At 43.9% G+C, this 13,131-nt stretch overlaps 1 protein-coding gene across 4 annotated transcripts; it reads right to left on the reverse strand.

Moving 5' to 3' along the window:
* Positions 1 to 38: 38 nt before the first annotated feature.
* On the reverse strand, positions 39 to 12,447 carry idua (alpha-L-iduronidase). Of its 4 annotated transcripts, none has more exons than XM_054773986.1 (14): positions 12,087 to 12,447; positions 11,503 to 11,583; positions 11,302 to 11,384; positions 5,617 to 5,724; positions 5,445 to 5,540; positions 5,008 to 5,210; positions 4,300 to 4,479; positions 3,066 to 3,276; positions 2,760 to 2,969; positions 2,409 to 2,530; positions 1,361 to 1,486; positions 1,209 to 1,285; positions 1,013 to 1,113; positions 39 to 266 (listed from the first exon to the last, which is right to left on the reverse strand). In XM_054773986.1, exons 2-14 carry the CDS (start codon positions 11,517 to 11,519, stop codon positions 166 to 168), a joined length of 1,635 nt encoding a protein of 544 aa, XP_054629961.1. In that variant the 5' UTR covers positions 11,520 to 11,583; positions 12,087 to 12,447; the 3' UTR covers positions 39 to 165. The 4 variants fall into 4 exon arrangements, with proteins under 4 accessions (XP_054629961.1, XP_054629960.1, XP_054629959.1 ...); XM_054773985.1 differs by having other exon boundaries at positions 11,503 to 11,605; XM_054773984.1 differs by having other exon boundaries at positions 11,465 to 11,583; positions 12,087 to 12,446.
* Positions 12,448 to 13,131: the final 684 nt, after the last annotated feature.

The following is a 13,131-nucleotide window of genomic DNA, read 5'->3' on the forward strand; positions in this document are numbered from 1 at the left end:
GTCCTTGTGTATGTTTAAAATGACATCTGCAATTCTACTTGAAAGAAGCTTTTTCCTTTATTAAAACATAAAATACATTCAATGACAATAAAAGTGTTCTAACTGAAGAAAAACTCAATTTTTATATCATGGATGTGTTTTGTGTCTCCAAAAAGCGAGCCATGTCTAAATCTCCTCTGAGTACCTCTCAGGCAGCGAGTACATGCCAGGCCTGCCCCAGTAGTCCACAGCTCGAACTCTGTACCAGCCGCACACTTCCTGGTCCACTATGGAACACAAGTAGGTCATCATTAATAGGCCGAATACGTTCATTGTTTGATAGAAAAGTCTTCATTTGTTCCTTTTATGGAAGAAAGAAGTGACTATTAAAGCTAAAATGATTTTCTTTTCTCCCTCTATGGATTTGAGGTGTAACTTACTTCAGACACTGCAGTAGCATCTATATCTTTGAATGTATATTTGTTGGGCCCTAACACAAATACATTTGGACCGTCACAAATAGATCTTGCTCATAAACACATTACAATCGTCCTGTCTGTGACTGTAGCTTGTCATTACAACTCCGTACAGTAGATGGCATCATAAGTCATGCGTCTTAACACAACTCATATGCAACTGGTCTGCCAGTAGAAAGTAACTTGTATTTCGGAATATTTGTTTTGCTTTCATGTTTTTTTTGTTCAATTTCTGTCTCCCACAGCATCCATAAAAATTACATGCATGTGTCATGGCCAATTATGCAAATTAGGCAAGGATGTCATCAAGAGTACTGTCTCTGTTTCTCGGGCGTATTTTGTGTTTTCTACTCAGTATCCTCTCACTGTAGGAAATATATATTGCCATTAACACAGATGAAAGTAGCTTAGTATGTTTGAAAAATGATTTTATTTATTTGTTTGAAGCTGCTGCACCTCCTCTGAAGTCTTCTGGCACCTACCACCCCACACTTGCTATTGGCAACTAAAATGACAACATATTGGGACTTAAAAAGATTTTTAAAAACATATCTTACCAGGTGAATAAACATAGGATGTAAAAATTGTGTTGTGGCTATTAATCCTGCTGAACTCATTTTGGCCTGCAGAGAATTCCACTTCAAACGTCTCAATGCACCTGAACAAGATTAAATGTTTTAAGGCTTGCACAAAAAATCCTGCATGGATAAGTTTCATTTCACACAGAATTAACCATCCAGTTTGTGCGCCTACTTGGAATCCACACAGGCGTCAGACCAGATAATGAGGACTTGACCTTTGGTGAGCTTGATGAAGCGTAAGCCACTGACCTGAAAAGAACATTTTGTAAGTATATGTCAGCAGTACATGTCACAGCATCACAGTTCTTGTTCAGTACTACTGACCTGGTTTGGAGCTGCTTTTGGACGTGCACATATGTGTATCAGTAGCACGGAGGGAACACACAGTCTTGCCTTTAAAGTCAGAGTGTCGCCTGCAGGCACTGGCCAGGGTCCATCAACAAACGGGTCCTGACACGTTAGCATTAGTGACATTTAACACACAACACACATAAAAACTTAATTACTATCTCTGTTAAGAGCGTTCTGTTTTTTGTTTTGTTTATCCTGAAACTGAAGAGGAGTGGGGCATCAACTAAGGAAAAGTCACTACAATAATATATACAATACAATACTCATGACAACACTGAGGTACAGTAGAGACCCGCTATTCTAAGACCACCCTGTACAGTAACCCCTCGTCCCGCGGTTAACTGATTCAATTTTTTAAAAACTAATAGGCAGTATTCAACCACGAAACAGCATGATTTATTAATGAATATATTTTTTTAAAATCATGATAGAGTGAAGCCGTGAAATTTGAACCACAAAGTGGCGAGGGACAACTGTAATGTTTTTTTTCTGATGTTCCTTTTCACCAGCAGGAAATAACAATAACATAATAATACACCTGGGCTTCCCAGCATGCCTTGTGTTTATGTTGATGATACTGTAACTTGAATGAGATAGTGGTTCGAAATGATGACCCTCTGGTCTTTTGTGCTGGTAAATGTTTGCTAAGCTACTATTAGCAATACAAGAGCACTTCCTTCAAGCGACTTCAATTTTGCCTCTGAACGTTTCCTCGGTGACCCACACTTGCTTATTATTGTATGGTTATGTACAGTATTATGCTAACATTTTATGCTAACAATCCGTGAATTTGAGGGGACTTGAATGCTGAAAAGCCCATGTGCTGGGATCCACTGCATATGCAGGAGCTGGGTATCAATTTCATTGTATAGTGTGGGTTATCATCCAAATTAGGATTGTTTGGCACTGGCAGAGCTCAGTGTTCTATTGCAATGACATACAGTAATAGTCATGTTGCTATTAAAAACAAACACATACAATAATTGTTTTCATCTTTTGTGTGTACAGTAAATGTTCAAACCTGGGTGTTCCTGAGCTGTTTGAACTGGTCTATTGTGGGGTAGTTGGGACTTCCCATGCTCTGCCATTGATGATATGGGTTGCTCACATTATTGTCCATAAGATAGGTGACATACACAAGACCTGAGCACCCCAAAAAAGAGACATATGCATCATGTATAAGTACTCCCTTGTAGTAGTGTAGTTGTTCTATTCAAAGGTTCTGCCTTAATGCTTGCTCAAGTGGGGTTGAGTCAGTGTTCTTTAATGAGTGATTAGAGTGGTCCAAGACCGGCTCCATGTGTAAAGAGCCTTGACATACAGTAGCTTTTCTAGCGAAGTAGTGGCATATAAAAAAGTGCATGCAAACAACCTGTGTGTCGCTCCAGTCCTCTCAGTGACACAGTGACACCATCAGTCCTGGTGGAGGTGCGGTTGTCGTCACTGTTGTACACCAGCACAGTCGCTTGCCAGCTGTCTGGGCCCCAGGGTAATTGGGGCTGGTGACTGCTTGCAAGAACTCCCACTGTGCTATCGTTGGCTCCTGGGGAGTTAAAAACCTGTGCCAGGACCTGTGTCTCGCCTAGAGGAGGAATCACAACAGGAACATTATAAACTCTGATGACTTGGAAGAACCAGAACTTTGCAACAATTAACAAGAATAAGCCCGGCAGGTCACCTAGAAGAGCCAGCAGGCCCATGACAGTGAGGATGGGCTTCCTGATGAGCTGAACGTGAGGAGGCTGGGTATTGTTCACCTGAAAGCGAGCGGTCAGTGTGCGCTGAGTGAAGGGGTGTGGGTGATAGCTGAGGAAGGCGTTGTCATTGCTCAAAAGAGTGTAGTTCATGGTGTTGTTTGCTATTTTCAGATCCTGGTGCTGGCTGATCACCTGTTGAAGGGAAGAGTCATGATGAACTTACACAACACACACATTTGCTAAGACTTCCTCCAAAATGTTGGAGTGTGAGGTTGGAGGCCACTAATATTCAACCTGATAGAGGACAATCTCTGTTCTAGGTCATTCCCTACACATTGTAGGGAAATTTTAACGCATGCACAGGCACACACACAGTTTAGTTCCACACCAAACTCATCCAAGTATGCTTTTATGGACCTCATTCTCGACTGTAGAAACCTCTGAACCATCTGTTCAGTCTTGCCACGCCATACGTGCCATTTTTAAATAAGATAGGCAGTTTTGTTGCCAGTATTGACTCCTTGTTTGTTCAGTAGTTAACCGATTAAAGGGATTGTTCGGATGGCATCCCCATCAGCAGTGTAGTACATCAGCAGTGACTTACCCACAACGTGGTCCCTTGAGTCCAGTTATGGTCGGATTTCTGTGATGAGGAACGTAGTTCCGCGTAGTTTCTGGGGCCATTTAAGTAAATAGTTTGGCTTCTCAATATGCGCTCAAGAGTAATACATTTGCATCATAAAATTGCCTCCGATAGGGTCTGGAACCAATTAATCGCAATAAACGAAGGTTTTTCGCCATTCGATGGTGGTCCAGGACAATAACCCTCCTGAAAACCAGAGATCTCCTGTATTCCAGTCCTCAAATAACAAGGCATCAGTTATTTTCTCTTCCATATTTGATTTTCATCTACACTATATAATATATTGAGTGTAGTCTGCTTGCCTAGAGCCATTTTTAATCATTTTGTTGTATATGTTCTTGTCTAATATCTGTTTTTTTAATAACTAATGGCCAAAATTTGCAGTCAGGAAAGGCACCAAATAGTCCAAACGCCAATAACAGCGTGTAGCTCAGGCAGAAGGCTACTGTTCCATTGAACCAGTGATGCATTGTTGTGTTACACGGTGGATTATTTATGATGATGATGATAATTATGTTAACATTTACCTATTTAAATGCATCTTGTTGCCCTGGTCCCGCCCTGCAACTCACCTTCACTGCCATAGCAGCGTAGGTCACATCTGCTCTCCACTCCTGAGGCCTGGACCAGCCCACAAGTGGATCAGCCTCATCATTGTACACAGGTAGGCCGTAGAACCGAGGGAAACGCTGATGGATCTCCTCCACCGTCTGAATCTCCTGTTGAAGGATGGGCATGGAGTAGCCTCCTCCCTAGAGGACAGAAGAATGCCAAATTAAGACTGTTGCCATAGCAACATTATTGCCCTTGTATTTTATGTTAAAGGGGACCTATTATGCTTTTCCTCTTTTCTGACCTATAAATGTTGTTACAATGTTGTATTCTAATTGTGTTTATTTTGTGTAAGTAATCGGACAAAAGGGGTTCGGCAGCTGTCCGGAAGTCCTCGGGAGCGTTTGGGAGTGTGACCAACCACAGCGGAGTGGGCTCGGCGGGAGGCGTACCTGAAGGAGGGCCGGGGGTGGAGTAATTTACACAGACCGTTTGGGCGGGAGGCAGGAAAGCCCAAGGAAACACTGCAGGAAGAGGTGAAGAGTCCGGAAGACCTAGAAAGCTTTCTGTGCGTGTTATTGTGTGTAGATGCTCTATAAGAGTCCAGAACTCAATACAAAGGCCTGGAAATTAGTATAATAGGCCCCTTTAAGCATGACAGCAGCACAATTCTTGTGTTATCAACAACTGAGTGCACAATATTTTTCTCACAGAAAAGAGAAGCGCACCTTCTTATGCAGAGCTATGTAGTCAATTCGGACCCCTGTCTCTCCAGTGAAGTAGTTGGTGCCATTGTAGCAGTGCTGAAGCATTGCCCAACAGTAAGGTGAGTGTGGGGGCGAGTGACAGGAGTCTCCTGGACCTCCAAGCCTCAGCAGGTTGCTGGCAGCCCATAGACCCTCTGAGCAGGCATCATAGTAATTGAGGAATCCTGAGGAGAGTGGTGGTTGGTAGTGGTGTAGATTACGTAGTGAAACATCACACTGACAATGATTTACCATATTTTGGTATCCATTTTCAACACTGTTTGTCCTAATTAGGGTCATGGGTGAGCGAGTGGCCGTGTACACACTGGACTGATCATCAGACATAGACAAACACCACCCACATTCACATGTATGGACAATTTATGAATGACCAACATATGATATTAACATGTATTTACCTTGAATTGACATGCTGACATTATCAAAGTCGTGGTTGTTGGGCTCGTTCCATGTTTCAAAGTTCCACTGAGAAACACTTCCTAGCCCATATCTGTCTGGAAGTCACAGTCAACAGTCTCCACAAGTGACAGGCCATCGTGCAGTCCACAATAATAATCCATACTAACTCACCAATGTACCTCTTGGCTATGAGATAAACCAGATTTTTCCACTTGAACACTTGAGCTTTGTCTTCAAAGTTGTTGAAGTAGTTTGAGACGCTGCCCATTAGTTCAAATCCTGAAAGGAAAGGGGAAAAAAAAGTGTGTTTATGTTCATCAATTTTTACCAACATCAGTCACCTCTAGTAGCGTGTTGAACATGCCGCTAAAGGGAACAAACCCATCATAAAGTATATCCCTGCTTGGTTACATTCCAAGACCCCCAACAAATAGCAAAAAAACTTGATGAACGCACCCAAAAACACTGACACTAAGCATGATAACATGCCTCACACACTTATTAACTCGTTCAATACCAAAGAAGTACAGTAGTACTTCGCATAACATAAACCTCCTTTTGCATAAATTCCACTGAACATAAAGAATTTATGTAAAGTTTTTGCATCGTATTACAGAAGAAATTCCATATAACATAAAGCGTCAAGTCAGTGCAAATCTTTTTTTTTTCAATCAATTTTATTAATGCCTCAAGTCGGTGCAAGTTCAGACTAACACTTGGTGACACCTTCTGACGCATCACGCTCTCATTGGCTGATTTACGGGGCACCGCCTCCACTCTCATCTCATTGGCTGATTATTGGGGCACCGCCTACACTCTCATCTCATTGGCTGATTATCAGGGCACCGCCTACGCTCTCATCTCATTGGCTGAGTTATACAGCACGTACGTGAGTTTGTGTGAGAGACAGGCTTGTCCCTTCAAACTCCTTCCTCTTCGTAGTCCCCCTGAAACTAACTTAAACAATTAAGTTAAGTTACAAATTAAAATTTTGCAAACAGCATTATCGTGTAGTGCGTGTGCGTTTGTCTGTGAGACCAGCTGACTCTTAGACTCTCTGAGTCGCGTTTCGACTCAGGCTAGTCCTCCTCCTCCTTCCTGCCTCCACTTGCGCTCCTGATCAAGACATCTCGTGAACGGTAGGATTGTTTTTGTTTTTCAGTTTTATTCATTTACAGTAATCTTATTTATTACCTTATTTTATATTGGAATGTTACTGTACTATGTTTATGCTAACGTTTTCTTATATTTTCCCAGCATATTTGGTGGACTTTGAATATTTTGAAGTGCCAAAGGGGTGAGTTTGGGAAGATCTTGGAACGGATTAGGCTATTTACATGTATTTTACGCTTCGTAAAACATAAAAACCCTATAACATAAAGGTTTTCGAAACGGATTATTTACGTTGTAGGGGCGTCTACTGTATACTATATATACTGTATACTATACTACTATATATACTATATACTGCACACTAATAGATGTCACGTTTAGAGCACTTCCAGGCCATAAAAACGGCCACAAGGTGGCAGAATTGTATCTGACAAGAGCTCGGCATGGATCATTTGCCTGTAAAACACACTTGACAGCAAGAAGGAAGTGGAAGAGCATAGAGGAGTTTAGCGTGCAGAAGGTTACACATTGTAGGGAAATTTTAACGGATGCACAGGCACACACACAGTTTAGTTCCAAATGTGAAAATTGTAAATAGTTCACGGTGTTATATTTGTTAAATTTCTAAATGCAGCTGGTGTCAACAAGCTTTTCAGGTTCCATCCAAGCCCACAATGCAGACACACCGTAGAGAAGTGAGGCGGCCTGTGCATATTTATGTCCCCAGCCGTGGGACATTGATACATTAAGTTGACTTTTTGATCCGACACCGAGATTTTGACGACCAGTCGCTTTGATCATCAGTGATAGGGATCAGAGAGCTGCTCACCTCGCTCTGTACAGCGGCTTGATAGCGGCCTGGAAGCTTGTTTGTTTGAAAGCATGGGAACTTTTCGACATCATGACCAAGACAAGTTGTGATTACCCGGTGTGGCTTGCTTTTAGCCTAGATCCAGGTAAGTGGTAAAAACGCAATATGCCTCAGAAGAAAACCCCATCGTTGGAAGAAGTACAGGAGATAAAACAGTCTCTAAACTTCATCACAGAGGAGCTTTCTGCTGCTGGGAGACACCAGAAGATATCATGGATTTGGTCAGAGAAGTAAAGCGACTGCGAATACAAAACGCTCTGGAAAGCAGAGTCGCAGACCTGGAACAGTACACCAGGGTGAATGATGCGATTGTCACCGGGCTCAGAATCAAACCCCATATGCGCGGGCGGTGACGAAGGCGAATGAAGGGGGTGAGCCCGGTGAGCAGGACGTTATCTCCACGGAGAAACAGGTGGCCGAATTTCTATAGTCCAAGGGGATTGAGTTGGACTGCAATAACATCGAGGCCTGCCACCCACTGCCCAGGAGAAATGATGGTAAAAAAGCAGCCATAGCTCTCAGGTTCACAAACAGGAAATACAAAGTCGCCCTGCTGAAACAAGGGAGAAAGCTGAAGGGAACAGATGTCTTTATGAACGAGCACCTTGCCAAACACAATTCTGATATAGCCTGGAAAACATGACACCTCAAAAAACAGGAAAAAATACATGGATATTTACAGTAATTGCAAAGTATTCATAAAACTGAATGGGACACCCCGAGGAAGCCAGAGTGATCTGCATACGAAGCATCACTGAACTGGACAAATTTCAATGAATGTCACGATTGTTTTAGATTACTGCATCATCATAGTATGGACTGGACTGTATACAGAGGTAACAAACAAAACACAACCATGACTTCACGCACAACAGAACTCAGGACATACCAGGGGTCATGAAAAACATAATTCCAGTACACAGAGGACAAGTGAATATGAACAATTGGAACTGAAAACTTTTGAATATACTGATCACAACGCTCTGGACGTGGAACAGGATATAGACAGAGACAATCATTTTTTTTCTCCACCATAAACAATAATTGCTGCTACTATACAGATGATCAATACAAACAGGATATTAAATCCATGGGTAAATTATCAATTATTCATTTTAACAGTAGAATCTTCAAAGCAGGCCGCACGGTGGTCACGTTGGCCAATACAGGAACAGCCAGGAGATCGGGAAGATTTGGGTTCGATTCTCCCCTGGGCATTTCTGTGTGGAGTTTGCATGTTCTCCCCGTGTGCGCGTGGGTTTTCTCCGGGCACTCCGGCTTCCTCCCAAAATCCCAAAAACATGCAGGTGAGGTTAATTGGTGACTCTAAATTGTCCATAGGTATGAATGTGAGTGTGAATGGTTGTTTGTCTATATGTGCCCTGCGATTGGCTGGCGACCAGTCCAGGGTGTACCCCGCCTGTCACCTGAAGTCAGCTGGAATAGGCTCCAGCATGCCCCCGCGACCCTAATGAGGATGAAGCGGTATAGAAAATGGATGCATGGATGGAATTTTCAAAGCAAATTAAAAAAAAATTAAGGACTGTCTGAATACTTTTTCACAACCTTTCAATATAATAACAATATCAGAAACATGGCTCAATGGTGAAGGAGGAAGAGATTTGAAATGGAGGGTTATGATTTGACACATAAAAATAGCGAAAACAGTGGTGGATAATGTTATTGAATGTATATCAATGGAAATGTGCAAGAAAAATACAAAAAATATTATCGTGAGCTGTATATATAGAACACAAGACTGTAGTATTGGAACCTTCAATGAATGGATGGAAAGTATGTTTTCAAATATAGGTAACAAAACAGTTTTTATATGTGTACATTGGAACATTGACCTTTTAAATACCAATTACCATAAACCTACAAATGAATTTGTCGATACAATGTACAGTATGAGCTTTTTCCCTCAGAATCAACAGACCCACTAGGATTACATCTAATTCTGCTACTCTCCTTGACAACATATTCACCAATGACATGGATAATACGGCAATTAGTGGATTATTGATTAATGATATTAGTGACCATCTCCCAATATTTACAATTGATAATACAAACCCTAATAATGAGGGAAACCATAATTGTAGTAATGAAATGATTATCTATGATAGTGAACAGAATGATAATTACTGTAATGCACATCATTGTAAAAAAAACTACAGTCATACTGCTGATATCACCGTCGCTGTAATAAAACCAACAACATAATAACACCCTGGTTAACTCAGTGAGTAATGTGGGGAAGTACGTATGTACTGTGAGTGTGCATATGTACAGGTATCTCTGTATGTGGGGAAGACTTCATATATATAAAGGTGCAAGAATGTGTGGGTGTGTAATTGTCACTGAAAATGCATGAAAGGAAAGGGGCCACACTCCACCTCCCAGAGAGCCCCGCCCCAAATAGCCAGGCCGAGCCCCCGCCGCCAGAAGGCCACCAGGCCCACAGGGGCAGGCAGCACAAAGATCAGTGCCCGAAGAGCCAGCCCAGAGAGCCATCCCCCCCGGGAAGACCAGCAAGGAGCCGAAGAGAGGTAATCCCAGCCAAAGACAGGGCGCCGGTGGGCCGGAGGACAGCCAACCCCTGAGACCAGCGAGAGATCACACCCCACAGAGGCAGACGAGTACCGAGGGCCACAAACCGGTAGGCCCAGAGACGCCCCCACAACTGGAAAGAAGCCCGCCCACGCTGGAAGCCCCGCCCCCCCCCGCCACCCCGGCCCACAGTACCCGCAAGCATGACCAAGCCCCAAGCCACCAGTCGGCTCGGCGCCCCAGCATCCGCCGCAGCGCAGCAACCACAAGCCCCCGCGGCGGCACACGGGCCACCCGCAGCATCGGCACCGCCCCCCGGAGACCGCCGAACCCGCCCCAATAGCACAGAGGCGCCCGCGGCACGTGTGAGTCCAGGGGAAGCACCGCAAGCCGCCCCCCCGGCGCAAGCCCCGGCATCAACAGGCCCAGAGGGCCACCCCAGGGAAAGGCAGGCAAACCAGACAAAGGCATCCCACAAGCCAGGCCACCCCGGGCAAGTCACCGCGACGGCCAGGCTCCCGGCCACACCCCCGACCCTGGCGGGCAGGCGCCGCGGAACAGGCACGAGGCACCCCAATCCAACCCGCTCCACCCGTGTATGTGATAAGGTGTGATTGTGTCTATTATGCAATTAAAAAATAATAAATAAATTAAATAAAATAAAAGAGGACAGCTATGAAGAGCTGGTCTCTGTGTCCCTGAGGGGTGTATCTGTGTGCATGTATATGATAGGGGTGTACGTGAATGATAGCTAATGATGCAATTAAAATCGGGGGACAGCTGCCGCTCGGAGGGCCCCTCTCCTGACCAGCCCCCCCAACCCTAAGTGTCTACTCTGCGATTAAATTGGGGGGCAACAGGTCAGTGGCACGGCAGAGGCAAAAGAGCCCCGCAAGGCAGCTCCCCTCCCCCACCACGCCCGACCGTAGGCCACCCCCTAAGTCCTATATGTATGTGAGGTGGTGCAGTGGAACAGGAACGACGGGGCCCCATACCCCAACGTCGCCCAAACCGAGCAGGGGGGGACCAAGGACACTGGCCACCCACCACAGCCCAGGCTCGGGCGAGCCACAGGCCGCAGGACACACCACAGGCCCTACCCGGCCCGCCAGGATGCCCAGTCCGGCCCACCCAACCCCCCAGAGGTGATACCCCCAGCGCCCCCCAACACCGGAGCCCCACCAGAGGTAGTGTCCACAGCTTGTGGATTTATAAGTGGAAAAAGGGCCAAAGCACAAATTTTCCCACAAATTAATTATAAGAGAGATGAATTACAGATGTGACAGTAAGTTCTGCAGCCTGGTGAATAGGTACAGTACCTGGCTGGAGTCCATTAATCCATAACAGTCTAATCAGCTGGTCCAGTTTTGTAAAATTGTAATGGGGTTGTCCTCCAATATCTCTGAAAGGACAAAAGTAGACACTGATGCCAACATCTCATAATAATAGCAAGCATGGATGAGCAGCTGCTGTATCACTTACTGTCCAGTGACCAGCTCCAACATCCAGTGTATTCTGACCTGTTGAATTCCTCCATGGGGGACAGAGCCCACGTAGGCCAGGTTCTGTTGCTGGTCAATGCTCAAGTCATACTGGTGAGCCTGAGTGTGAGGGAGAGGAGGGCTACACACAACACGTACAGATTGTTTAATGCACAACATTTATAGCATCACACACGTCATTCGGTTCTGATATTTTAAGAAGAGTTAAATTACCTTTACAACTTTAATTGTTTGCCACTGTCAGCGAGGTTTTGTTATGGCTTGCAGTGGAGTACAATTACACTACATTATACTAACAATATGCATATTTGCAGTCAAGTAAAAAAAAAAAAAATCAACATTTTAGCCTACACCTCTTAGTATGATGGAGTACAGTTCTACAGTATACCATTTCAAAAAAACACCACAGTAATTAACACACTGATAAATGAACACCTCCCTGACTGCTTTTATACAGGGCAGTTATCCAAGTTAGATAAATGTAGAATGACTCAGACAATGCTTTCTCTGCAGTATTGTTGTTGCTGAGAAGAATGCTGAGATATCTATATCTATATATTTATATACACACACACGTACTCACAAGCACACACACAATTTACCAGAAACCAGTGCTTCTCCAGAAGTGTTTCAGTTGTGCTATCGGTCTTCCGAGGTCAACGGTGATGACAAAGGAAGCGTAAGAGTAATCCGTGATGAATATTAGAAAAGCACAGACAAGCAGTGTTTTCCGCTGCATTTCTGGGAAGGCGCATGGAAGCTCTGTCAAACCCCCAAATCGAAAATACATGAAAAGAGCATTTCAATAGTCCACTCGAAAGCTTATACCAAAGTTTGTAGAGAAAAAAATCAAAAGTATGTAGGTTTTAACAAAATGAAGGACCCAAACTAAACTCTATTGAAGTGTAGTGGGAAGCGGTTGTCGTAGTCAACCGAACGTGATGACGTATATTGTCCGCGACGCGTTTGTTTATTTTTTACTCTTAAACTTAGTCAAAAAGTTTTATTATATGAATTTAATACACAAATACACAGGTGGTTATTAAAGACGTCGATGGAGGTTGTTTCCTAACAGCTTCAACTAGTGAAAGACCGAGACAACTCTTGAGAAATCGCTTTGCAGATTTATTGAACAAAAACCATCGTCTATACCAGGGGTGTCAAACTCGGGCCATGGAGGGCCGAGACACTGCAGGTTTTCTTTCCAGCCAGTGACTAAAGCAGGTGATTTTAATGATCAACACCTTCAGTTTGAGGGAAGGAGCTCATCAATTAAATCACCTGCTGAAGAAACTTGTTGGAGAGAAAACCTGCAGCGAGTTTGACACATGTGGTCTATACCTCTTGGCCTCATCAAGGTCACGGATAAACTGGAGGCTGTCCCAGCTGATTTCAGTGAGACGCAGGCTACACCCTGGAACGGTCAAAGACATGACCCGCAGACAAACATTCACATTCACAGCTACGGAAAATTTACAGTAGGGTCCAACTAATCCAACATGCATGCTTTTGGGATGTAGCCAGAGAAACCCACACAGACACAGGGAAAACAAGCAAACTACACGATACAATAAATATATAATTAAATTTTCCCTTGTTAGAATGCACAACATATCACAACTCTGCAAAGAACTAGTAAGCAGTTAT

This window comes from Dunckerocampus dactyliophorus, chromosome 4 (genome assembly GCF_027744805.1).
Source record: "Dunckerocampus dactyliophorus isolate RoL2022-P2 chromosome 4, RoL_Ddac_1.1, whole genome shotgun sequence".
NCBI lineage: Eukaryota > Metazoa > Chordata > Actinopteri > Syngnathiformes > Syngnathidae > Dunckerocampus > Dunckerocampus dactyliophorus.

Coding starts and splice junctions, on each gene's coding strand:
- idua (XM_054773983.1), bottom strand. CDS start 12,274: ATGTATTTTCGATTTGGGGGTTTGACAGAGCTTCCATGCGCCTTCCCA. Junction 11,606..12,086: donor TGGAGAAGCACTGGTTTCTG/GTAAATTGTGTG, acceptor TGTTGTGTGTAG/CCCTCCTCTCCCTCACACTC. Junction 11,385..11,464: donor TTGGAGCTGGTCACTGGACA/GTAAGTGATACA, acceptor TTGTCCTTTCAG/AGATATTGGAGGACAACCCC.